Source organism: Ylistrum balloti, unplaced genomic scaffold, assembly GCF_031769215.1.
Source record: "Ylistrum balloti isolate Yb309-2 unplaced genomic scaffold, AGI_CSIRO_Ybal_v1 Utg369756, whole genome shotgun sequence".
NCBI lineage: Eukaryota > Metazoa > Mollusca > Bivalvia > Pectinida > Pectinidae > Ylistrum > Ylistrum balloti.
This window is the reverse complement of record NW_026781957.1, coordinates 1,353,664-1,366,548: the sequence shown is the minus strand read 5'-3', so window position 1 is coordinate 1,366,548 and position 12,885 is coordinate 1,353,664. Positions and strand designations below refer to the sequence as shown.

The window sequence follows — 12,885 nt, the reverse complement described above, 5'->3', positions numbered from 1 at the left end:
ACTGTACAATAGTTCAAGTCAAAATCTGTGTCAAGAAAAACATGTGATCTATCAAACACTTATCAAATATCAAAGTGAAAATAGATGCTAAAGCTGTCTACATCTTCAAAATCCAAGGGTTTCCATGTGATTCCCTTGTATACACCCTTAAAACATGTCATCCCCCAGATAATGGCTATGTACATCATCGGTTTCCGTGTCTTTTGTTTTTTCTATGCGGTACTGGTCCTTCATGTATCTGTGATTGGTCAGATTTTTGGGTTTTTTTCTTTATTTCTGTCACCAATATATATAGCTGTGAGCCTCCCTTCATGTTACATATCCCGAAGATGCAGACAAGATAGTGAGATTGGAACCATTGTGAGATGACCCGACAGGGACTCCCCGAAATACCATCCTAACTATGTGTTGAGAGCAAGGCCAGCCACATTCTACAGTTATAAGCAAGGCTCCTCTACTCGCCTCGGTAATTATTAATGTCTTTAGTAATTACTTGTCTGATCAACAATGTGTTCCCAACATACAACCATGTACGTATGTGACCCTGACTACATCAGCCATACACAACCAGTAGACATACTATATGGTTAACACAACAATGTGAAACGGTTTGTTTCTTATATGATAATATGATGAATAAATGATATATATGTAATGTATATCATTGTATACTGTTTGTAATGTACAAAGTCAATATAATATACAGTGTAGAATATCATTGTGTAACAAAAAACGTGTAACAATGTATATTAACATAAAATAAGGTATCAATATAATGAAATAATTATATAACAATGTATAAATGTATTGGTGAAGGACAATGTAAGTCTTTGTATAATAATGTATTGATGTAGGATAATGTAGATCTTTGTATAATAATGTATAAATGTATTGATGTAGGATAATGTAGATCTTTGTATAATAATGTATTGATGTAGGATAATGTATATCTTTGTATAATAATGTATTGATGTAGGATAATGTAGATCTTTGTATAATAATGTATTGATGTAGGATAATTTAGATCTTTGTATAATAATGTATTGATGTAGGATAATGTATATCTTTGTATAATAATGTATTGATGTAGGATAATGTAAATCTTTGTATAATAATGTATTGATGTAGGATAATGTAGGTCTTTGTATAATAATGTATTGATGTAGGATAATGTAGATCTTTGTATAATAATGTATTGATGTAGGATAATGTAGATCTTTGTATAATAATGTATTGATGTAGGATAATGTAAGTCTTTGTATAATAATGTATTGATGTAGGATAATGTAAGTCTTTGTATAATAATGTATTGATAGGATAATGTAGATCTTTGTATAATAATGTATTGATGTAAGATAATGTAGATCTTTGTATAATAATGTATTGATGTAGGATAATGTAAGTCTTTGTATAATAATGTATTGGTGTAGGATAATGTAGATCTTTGTTTAAGGTAGAGAAATGCCTGATTTGCTCTCATTGAAGAACTCCATCAGTTTGAGATATACTAGCCCCTATAAACAAAAACAAATAAATACAATACTCGCATGCTGTGGCTAGCTCTGACCTTCTGTGTGACAAGCATAATGTGCTGTTGAACCACACACAGTGAAAGGTGTAGAATTCAACACACGGACACAATCAACTTTCAAATAATACACCAAATCAATTACCGTACTAAATATACTTTAATTCTCCCGTAAGCTGTTTGAAATCTGGCCAGCATTCCTCTGGATGTTTGAAAATAAAATTAATTATGGATTAACATTAAAAAATAATTCTACCATTAAATGTCAACTGTAGAATTAGTTGACCTGATCAGGAAATACACAGATGTGTATACTGACCCATATCCATTACATCTAGTGAAAGTAAATGACCAGCTGAGGTCAGTGAATCACCTGGTCAAGATCTTTATAATTCTATCCACACCATTGCTTGGACACAGTATCTGTCCTAGTCTATAAAATACACCAGCAGAGTACTTAAAGTTCACCAGGACTCTACCAATAACGCAATTGCTTCATGAATATTTTGCACCTGTACTTCAAAGAAAATCCGTTTTACCAATTACCTATATTCACCTTTCTGATTTCAGTTAAATTAGCAAAATCAATCAACTTTTCTTTTGGCCATTAAATGAACCTAACTAGAAAATGGAAAAAAATCTTTTGAGAATTGAAATTTCAATTTGATTAAAGTTTATGTATCTTTTCTGTCCTAAGGTATGAACTCATTTACTGGTTTGTTTGTGTTCCCTAATGGGGCTTGACAACCTCCCACCTAGAGGGTCGCTGGTTAGTATGTACTGGTGCTTTATTGATGTGATGATTACAGAGAAATACCAGTTACAAACAATTAATTATCAAACATCAACACCAACATTACAAGTCTGGACTTTCTGTAACCATTTGGAAATTTCCACTGGAGTCCATTTTGGCAAGATTTAGTAATATTTTGAAGTCAAATTGCTTTTAAGCCTGGACTTTCTGTAACCAGTTTGGAAGTTTCCACTGGAGACCATATTGGGAAGATTTAGTAATATCTATGATGTTTCAGATTGATTGGAAAAAAATTGTCTGAATTGGAAAAATTTTAGAATTCTGATTGGGAATGCTACCCATATTGGATCATTTAAATAAACAGGAAAGTGTCTGATACAATGTCTGATCTTTAGGATTGTTTATTTTATTTAGATGTTATGGTTCACTCCCTATGGTGTACTGTGTTACACTTCCTGGGTATACACTTGTGGCTACAGTGACAGATAAGTGGCTAATTTAGGCTAACAAGAAAAAATACATCAACAACTTCCACTTGTGGTTAAAACTTCCACACAGCCTTGTATGATCTGGATAAATATGGACAGACAGAACACAAGCCTGTCTGTACAACTGGAAAAAATCCCATTGGTTGTCCCCACCACTTACGGTCAGTGGCTCAATGGTCGTCCACTTACGGTCAGTGGTAGCGATGGGACTGCTCCTGTATCCGATAGAAACGGATCTCTGTACAGTCCACTGGCTAGTTGACCAATGGTGTTTGTTGATGTTATGCTCAATCTGACTCCGATATTGCGTCAACTAACAGTACCAGGTACCATCAAGCACCACAGCTTTACCTACCAAATTGACCAGCAGTACAAGTGTTTTCACATCCAGAAAACAATGACCCAATTTAATACTACTATAATTAAGCTCAATCCTACAGATCGTGAACGACTCCTATACACCACTGATAATCATTCTCTCAATAAATGTATTACTGATCGGGTATCCATTGAGGTTCATGGTTCACTTCACTGTACCTGGTGTAACTCCCATCAAAATGGCCTTTAACTTTCCAAACAATTACAGTTTAGGAGATTTGTAGTGCCCTATCAAAAAACTTATTGTAGAAACATCCATATTCCAACACCTCGGCCATTTACACGGAAACACATGTGTCCCCAAAACCTACCGAGGCATCTTAATGATATTTTGTACCGAATCCAATTAAACTGTATTAACTATAGTCCACAGAAATCAAATACCATCATTCCATACCTTTTGATCCTAAATCTGTATTGTTGTACATGTAAACTTATCAGTTTATCATGTAAACAATTTTATTCTAAACACAAAAACTCAGCTTCAAATTACATATTTTCACTGCATGACACTGAAAATGGAAAAATTGCAGCAAAAAGCAACAAAGAGATCTGTTCAGTCACCTGTGGCCCATTTCAGTAGCCCTTTCTCAGCTCATTGTTTTCCAAACATTCTAACCGTCTCGTTTTACATGAAATTATTACTTGAAATATTTTACCTATGAATCAATAAGTGCTACCACATATTCATTTCCTTTGATAAAAAATATGCCTTTCATTCCAATTATTAATAAATTCACAAATAGAACAGAATGACAATGGCACAGTTCAATAATGTTTCTTCCACTTCAATGTTAATACGAACTTGGGATGAAAACATGCAAAAACCTGACCTTGTTGTGATTGGTTGACATATGCAAGATATATTATGATTGGTTAAAATGTGTATACTGTACAGTGATTGGTAGAAATATGTGCTATAATGTTATTGGAAACCTGCATGTTCTGTGGTGTAAATGTTTGCTACAAACAAAATTTGGTCAAATTCCTTACCTTCTAATCCACAGTGAGATTCGTCAGCATCTTTTTTAAATGATGAAGAATGTTTATAGATGAAGTGAGGTTTGATATCACCCTTATTGCTGGTGTGATAGCACCCCTCAGCAGAGGAGCATGGCTCGAGGGTATACCGCTCTCCCTGCACATCAAACATACCTGACTGGAAGACAGAAACACAGAAGTTCAAAGATAGCAATAATTTCTCACAGAACTATCTACAAAAGACAAATGTTTGCGCAAATATCAAAATAAGATTTGAAAATGTTTTCAAATTTCTTAAAAGGCTTTTTAACATGTTTCTTTCTTTATAACGTGAACTCTGTCTCTATCAGAAAGACTCTTTGTCTCTATCAGAAATCAGAAAGACTCTGTGTCTCTATCAGAAATGAGAAAGACTCTTTGTCTCTATCAGAAATTAGAAAGACTCTTTGTCTCTATCAGAAATCAGAAAGACTCTTTGTCACTATCAGAAAACTCTCTGTTGCTATCAGAAAGACTCTCTATTGCTATCAGAAAGACTGTCAGAAAGACTCTTTGTCACTATCAGAAAGACTCTATGTTGCTATCAGAAAGACTCTTTGTCACTATCAGAAAGACTCTTTGTCACTATCAGTAAGACTCTTTGTCACTATCAGAAAGACTCTCTGTTGCTATCAGAAAGACTATCAGAAAGACTCTTTGTCACTATCAGTAAGACTCTTTGTCACTATCAGAAAGACTCTCTGTTGCTATCAGAAAGACTATCAGAAAGACTCTTTGTCACTATCAGAAAGACTCTCTGTTGCTATTAGATAAGACGTTTTGTCGCTGGCAAATAGAATCTCTGCCATTAGCAGTAACACTCTTGTTCCTATCAGAGATTTTGAATCACTAACATTTCCTTGGATATGTCATGACCTGTGTTCTGCCATTCTCTTAATAGCTTATGACCTCAGAGTACTAACAGTCTTTTTGGTAAGTCATTTGACCTCTTGGTACTAAGTCTCTGGGATGAATCATGACCTTTTGGTACTCCTAGTTTCTTTGGTAGGTCATGACCTCTGGGTACTATCAGCTTCTTCTTTGATAGGTCATGACCTCTGGGTACTACCAGCATTTTCTTTGATAGGTCATGACCTCTGGGTACTACCAGCATCTTCTTTGATAGGTCATGACCTCTGGGTACTATCAGCTTCTTCTTTGATAGGTCATGACCTCTGGGTACTACCAGCTTCTTCTTTGTAGGTCATGACCTCTGGGTACTACCAGCATCTTCTTTGATAGGTCATGACCTCTGGGTACTATCAGCTTCTTCTTTGATAGGTCATGACCTCTGGGTACTACCAGCTTCTTCTTTGTAGGTCATGACCTCTGGGTACTATCAGCTTCTTCTTTGATAGGTCATGACCTCTGGGTACTACAAGTTTGTTGGGTAGGTTATCACATCTTAGAACTATTGGTGTTTTGTATAAGTTGTGAGCTGTTGGAGCTGACACATCCACCAACAAACACCATTTGTTACAATTCATTCATTGCGGTTTTCTTTCTGGTTAAATTAGCCTTTAACTTAAGCAGAGAAATTTTCTCATAGATGGATGGGTACTAATATTAATGACGTCTAAAATGAAACGACTCCAGTAGAGAAAGCTTTGAATAGAGGTCGGAAGCACCTTCAAAAATGGTCTGAATGGATATTATCTGTGTGTTTCTTAACTGAAAAGTCCTGCTGCTATTGATCAACTCCTCTATTCCGTGAAACATTTTCTCTCTCTCTAGTAATGTCAGTTATCAAGGAGGACTGAAAGCAATAAGCTATTTAGTTTTGATGTATATAACAGTAACGATATTTGCTGTAATGTTGTTACACAGTATTAAATCCAAAGTCTGGACCCAATTCAAGAGAATCTGCTGATGAAACAGGTATGTAAACAAGAGCTGTGCTGGTATGCATTAGATTTCAGGCTTGCCCTCCCCTCCCAGTAGGCAACAAACCTTGGGCCAGAGAGCTATCCTCTCAACACCCTAATGCTCTACTGAACTCGTTTTTATCTAGGCCAAAACGCCAATATTTCTTCGGAATATTTTTCTGGTTTATGTGTATTGGTACAAAGCTACCATCTATAATTGTAACGGTGTAGAACTTGATTAATAGTGGGTCCTACGTAAATCGTTACACTTATGACGTCATAGACGCGACCTCGTGACGTTACGATTTTGTTGTGTTGTCTTGAAGGAGGTCGGGTGTTGATCGCACTAATATTATAATTATTCTGAAAAAAGTGGCATATAATATGTACTGTGGGCATTGTTAGATGTTATTTTAAAACTCGCTTGAAAGATATGTGTGTTGCGTTTTGTACCGACAGGTTTGTGTTTCCTCTGCACACTCAGACAGACAGATCTGGTGACGGTCGTTAAAATGGATTCTAATGACCTCACACAATAACCGATATCGGCACACATATACATACAAACAAACGTGTTGTGATAGTCATCGACAACATTAGTGAATTTGACAGTATTCATCGCGAACACGGCGTTTTACATCACCAGGCTGAACATGTACTATCATACTAAGCCATCGGGACTTGACAAGCTCCATCACAATACCGCACGCTATGTCCGTGTTATCTTTACAACCTAATGGCTAAAGTCTCATCTTCACTAACTACCCTCCCGTTGGCGATGTAGTGTCCTTATCGGTCAGTTCTGGTCAGTGTTTAGTTATCGAGTCGGTTCTACCACTGATTATCGTTATACACCTGTGTGTGTTAGCGGTTACATCACTCCCATCCATACGGCCCACTTTACGGCGTGTTGTCGGTGACTAGACAGCGCATTACAAGGTGGCAATCACGAAGGATTAACCTTACGCAAATAATTGCAGAACGTTTTACAACATGGTTATCCTACAGTTGCAGTGACTCGTCAGCGAGGAATGAACAGCCAATGTAAGCATATTTATAAGCCAAGGTCCGTTACCTTGTTGTCGAAATTGTCACTCCGTCACCAAGTCAAAGAACGTTTGGAGTAATACTTTAGTGATAATAATTTGTCATCATACGTATTATAAATAACAGTTTACACCTACCAACACCGACACTTACATAATTATTTACAAACAAGCGCGAGGTTAGCGCGCCCGTCGAGTGCAGTCTTTATGGCCTTCTATCCGTGACGACACGCTAAGATCTGTTTACAATGTTCACATTATTACTGCCCGGTAACATGGAATGGTCCCTGTATCACGACGGGAGATTGCTAGTCTTCCGCGATATGACGTAATCGAAAGCAGTGATGTACCTCAAACATGTAATTAGTTGGGTCTAGCATGTAACAAGTCTGTTATAACCCCTCCCTCTCATCAGCCCGTGTAAAAATGCGGCGTCACACCTTGACTGATCAGTTTTTACATACGAGCCGTGTAGTATGGAGAAAGATATGCATCAGCCCTCCAGATTACGACAGAAAGGACGTATTATACAACTGGCATCACGCCTCATATTCCGCTCTCACTAACTCATCAGACCTGGTTACAATCATCTGATACGGTGTTACATTCAACTTGATACTGAGCTCTCACTAACTCATCAGACCTGGTTACAATCATCTGATACGATGTTACATTCAACTTGATACTGAGCTCTCACTAACTCATCAGACCTGGTTACAATCATCTGATACGGTGTTACATTCAACTTGATACAGAGCTCTCACTAACTCATCAGACCTGGTTACAATCATCTGATACGGTGTTACATTCAACTTGATACAGAGCTCTCACTAACTCATCAGACCTGGTTACAATCATCTGATACGGTGTTACATTCAACTTGATACTGAGCTCTCACTAACTCATCAGACCTGGTTACAATCCTCTGATACGGTGTTACATTCAACTTGATACTGAGCTCTCACTAACCTATCAGATACGGTGTTACATTCAACTTGATACTGAGCTCTCACTAACTCATCAGACCTGGTTACAATCATCTGATACGGTGTTACATTCAACTTGATACTGAGCTCTCACTAACTCATCAGACCTGGTTACAATCATCTGATACGGTGTTACATTCAACTTGATACTCTCTCACTAACCTATCAGATACGGTGTTACATTCAACTTGATACTGAGCTCTCACTAACTCATCAGACCTGGTTACAATCATCTGATACGGTGTTACATTCAACTTGATACTGAGCTCTCACTAACTCATCAGACCTGGTTACAATCATCAGATACGGTGTTACATTCAATTTGATACAGAGCTCTCACTAACCTATCAGATACGGTGTTACATTCAACTTGATACTGAGCTCTCACTAACCTATCAGATACGGTGTTACAATCAACCTAACATTGAGCTCTCACTAACCTATCAGATACGGTGTTACATTCAACTTGATACAGAGCTCTCACTAACCTATCAGATACGGTGTTACATTCAACTTGATACAGAGCTCTCACTAACCTATCAGATACGGTGTTACAGTCAACCTCACATTGAGCTCTCACTAACCTAACGGGCATGGTGTTACAATCAACCTAACACTGAGTTCTCACTAACCTATCAGGCATGGTGTTACATTCAGCTTGATACTGAGCTCTCACTAACCTATCAGATACGGTGTTACATTCAACTTGATACTGAGCTCTCACTAACCTATCAGATACGGTGTTACAATCAACCTAACATTGAGCTCTCACTAACCTATCAGGCATGGTGTTACATTCAACTTGATACTGAGCTCTCAATAACCTATCGGGCATGGTGTTACTCTCATTAACCTATCAGATACGGTGTTACATTCAACTTGATACTGAGCTCTCACTAACCTATCAGGTATGGTGTTGCAAGATAACCCACAGTAATCTCACTAACATAATCAAGAGCTCTCACTAATCAATCAGACAATACGTTACAAATTAACCCAACTAACCGATGTGTAGAGTCATTTGGTAGGTGGTCACCAACAGCACAGTTTAAGTGTGAAAAATGTGTATGCGGAATGCGGTCCCCGAACTACCCAGTACACATCACATTGTCACCTGGCCTGGCCTTCTCTACACCTTCCCTCCCTCCTACACACATGAGACAGGTACGTTTGTCTTGTGCTCGTTAACGTCCAGCGTCAGGTCAGTTTTCGTCCGGTCTGGACAGACCAACTGGACATCTGTTGTGTATTTAATGTCTTACTCATGCATCAGGTTTGTTTTGACACGGGACGTTCAGCTAAGAAATGAATTCAAAACACACTGACGACCGACGAGTGCCACCAGAGTCGAGTCTTGGTAGGTCGTCCTGTGTCATCAGCTACTGTAGGAAGGAATTCGTTGCATTGTTCTAAAGAGGTCTTTTAATATACGGAAATCGTGAACATTTAGGGCTGTAGTAATGTCGAACTCAATACAGGGTCTTGAGTCGGGATTACCGACTGTTGCCTTCCTGACAGTTTAATTGTTCGACGGCGTGCCTCTCGCAGAAGCTACTCGGTCTGCCACCGTTAATAAATCCGATCAGCTGAGTTCAAGTACCTAGTCATTGTCTTTAAGAATATGACAGCCCATGTGTTCCGAGTAAGGAAGAACGACGTTACTCGGCGTCCAAGCAATGGTACAAAGCGGAGGTCCAAAATACTAGCACGTGTTCAAAATAATAAAGAATTGGTCAGTTGGCCTGGTACCTAAAGAGATATGTTTTAACACTAGACGATGAACACATGGGTATGTAATCTGTACACAGGGTATAGATGGGTACTGACGAACATCTCCAGTCCTACCTCATGATTTAGTAGGCCACTACACGTGCCCACGCTCTCTAAGATAAGCCTACATTATCACCAACATTAGTTATCGTTGACGATTTCTCGTTAAACCCCTTTCACTAACTAATTCTATTGTAAGGTTACAGATCACCCGTTCAGGTAGAAGGAAATGTTCCCTGAAGCTTTTATCCTGCATCACGCGCAGGTTTCCCGCGTGCAGACGTATCGCTAACAGGGATGCACATTTCGCGTAACCTTTGCTCGTATCAAACATACCTCGCATTTGGAAAGGATCCTCAGTTTACGGTGTATTTGGCCGAGCAAGGCTAGCTATACATATTTTACACTCGTATGTAAGCCAGCTCTGGGTTTCCAAAAAGTATATATACAAACTAAAATTAGAAAGTTATCATTTCCTACGCATGTAGGTAATCCACGATTCATCATATACAACATACATAACGGTATATACACCTGCCCCACGTGCACACGCGCGGTTTAGCAGTCGGTGGTTCGTAACTGGGGCTGCTGGCTATCAGTGAACTCGTGTTTATATTGTGTCTAAGAGGAAACCCTATAGAATACTGCTGACTCAGCTTATAAGACGCATTTTTACGAAGTTCTATAACTACTTAACTATTTAATGCATCCATAATGTATTTGATAAAGATTCCCGTGGCCTCTCTCAAGTGTTCCGGCGGTCGTCACCTACACCGGCAGTATCGATACTTATATCATAGGATGCATGGCCGAGGCGATTATGTACGTGATAATCTATAATCGGGGCGTTTGATGTACCGTTTCACGAGAAAAAGCTGATTACGCAGAACAAATAAAATTCTGTTACCTCATACGCAATGAAGGCAAAGTTCGCAGCTCGTGTAGATAGGACATGGACGTTCACAGGATCTTATACCGAGGACAAATCCTACTTGGTGCTTCAATTCAACCGATACCGGGACAACAAAATCCGCACTTCGGCCGTCAATGGGTCCCTTTTTAGTCCCGTCGATCGTTGCAGTTACGGACCCTAATTATAGTTATGCGGACAGAGAGCTGAAAATGTCGCGGAATCTCCTTGACCACGAGACATTACATTGAGACGGACAAGAAGAAAGCGTATTGTACTAACATGTTGTCTGAAAGTGCTGTTGTTTTATACAAGTGATTTGTCAGTTCGTTAAGTAAGACGACCATCTATCAGGCAGTAAATACTACAAACAGAAGCCCGTCAAACGAGTGAGTCAAGTGTTTTACAACTTCTCTTTACAACTTTATAAAACTGGAACACCAGTATACAATATTTATACAGAAATTGTTACATCATCTTTGTTTTAAATTTAAGAGATATCCAACAATATGTAAATCGGGACATTGATAGAAAATATGCTTATACACTAACTCTACCAAGATAACTATACACGTGCTGTGTAGATAACCGTCCAGGCTGAAAACTTACTGCAGTTCTGTATGTCATCAAACAAATTGAACGCAAACTTTCTTGCATGTAGATTTAACATGTCATCGTATAAACTTGAGGATACAGATTTGTTATTCCACCAGGTAGTAAGAATACAAGCCTATATGCCTATTATGTCACAAGCCCATATGCCTATTATGTCAGAAGCCTATATGGCTATATACCTACTCTGTCACAAGCCTCTATGCCTATTATGTCAGAAACCTTTATGCCTACTCTGTCACAAGCCTATATGCCTACTATGTCACAAGCCTATATGCCTACTATGTCACAAGCCTATATGCCTACTATGTCACAAGCCTATATGCCTACTATGTCACAAGCCTATATGCCTACTCTGTCACAAGCCTATATGCCTACTATGTCACAAGCCTATATGCCTATTCTGTCACAAACAGACTAAACTTTTATCGTGCCCTCACGTGAGCTTTACTTATTCGACTAAACACAAGCCTCTGAATCTACTAAGTCATAATGTAGGTTGAATACAAGCCTTTCGTCCTTCAATGCCATCAATAGGCTGAACAAAATCCTATAGACTTACCATGCCATCACACAGGCTGAATACAGCTCTGGAGGAACTGTCATTGTTAACTGTTCCAGTATAAAAACAGTTTTCCAAATTGTCCTCGAATCCTTCCTCACTCCATGTATAGTTGCCTTCATGTTTCTCTACTAAAACATTTTCAGACGAAATGAAATCCTTAGTAAAACTCAAGTCAAATAAAAATTGCCTTCCGTAGGCTGGGAACATGTACAACACTTTTTGTTCGTTGAGATTATCTGTGTTAAAATTAATATCCCTTTTGTGAATGACATGTTGATTATTACTCGCTGCATTCAAACGAACAGGGTGCACAACCTCCCCAGCATCCCTCGCATCTATTACAAATAAAACAAGAAATCATTGAACAAATAAAATAAAAACACAATTTCAAAATCAAATGGCTAGATTTAAATGATAAAATGCAATCAATTAGAAAATTACTGACCGTTTTGCCGGTAGTCCAGTTCCGTCTCTGGTCGACAGTTTATCACAAGTCGTAAGAATGTCAACATTAAAAAGTTTACACGGATTTTGGACCGCACAACCACAGCCATCGTAATTGCACATGGTCAATCCTGGCCGATCATCCCGTTACACACCCAATACTACAAACCCATCATTTTGAGTACACCAAGTATAGAGAACTTATAGCCACGCCCACCCCATCCTGATTGGTCGACTTATAAACTATATTGCCTAGCCGCTACAGTAGTGGAGAGTACTCGCACGCAGTACGGCTCGGAACTTGGTGTATTAGCCGTTTTGTACAGAACTACTAGAACCAACAACCTGCTATGAGTATATACACAAATGATTAGTGCTATCAGACTGTACATACGGAGTACACACACTGTTTCGCATAGTAAATACATCTCTGGAACACCAAGAAAATAAATCGATATTTATTACAGTTATGTTTTTTCTCTCAATTTATCATTTCTATTTTAGCAAAAACAGCAAAAA

The 12,885-nt window shown here is 38.3% G+C and overlaps 1 protein-coding gene across 1 annotated transcript in view; it reads right to left on the bottom strand.

The window, feature by feature from the left end:
• The window catches only part of LOC132543467 (A disintegrin and metalloproteinase with thrombospondin motifs 9-like), a 153,980-nt gene extending 141,504 nt beyond the window's left edge, over positions 1-12,476 (bottom strand). Inside the window, exons 1-3 of the mRNA XM_060206969.1 lie at positions 12,368-12,476; positions 11,920-12,257; positions 4,142-4,307 (exon numbers count right to left, since the gene is read on the bottom strand). Of these exons, the coding sequence (XP_060062952.1) occupies positions 4,142-4,307; positions 11,920-12,257; positions 12,368-12,476 (613 nt within the window). The remainder of the gene's footprint in view (positions 1-4,141; positions 4,308-11,919; positions 12,258-12,367) is intronic.
• Between the last annotated feature and the right edge of the window lie 409 nt (positions 12,477-12,885).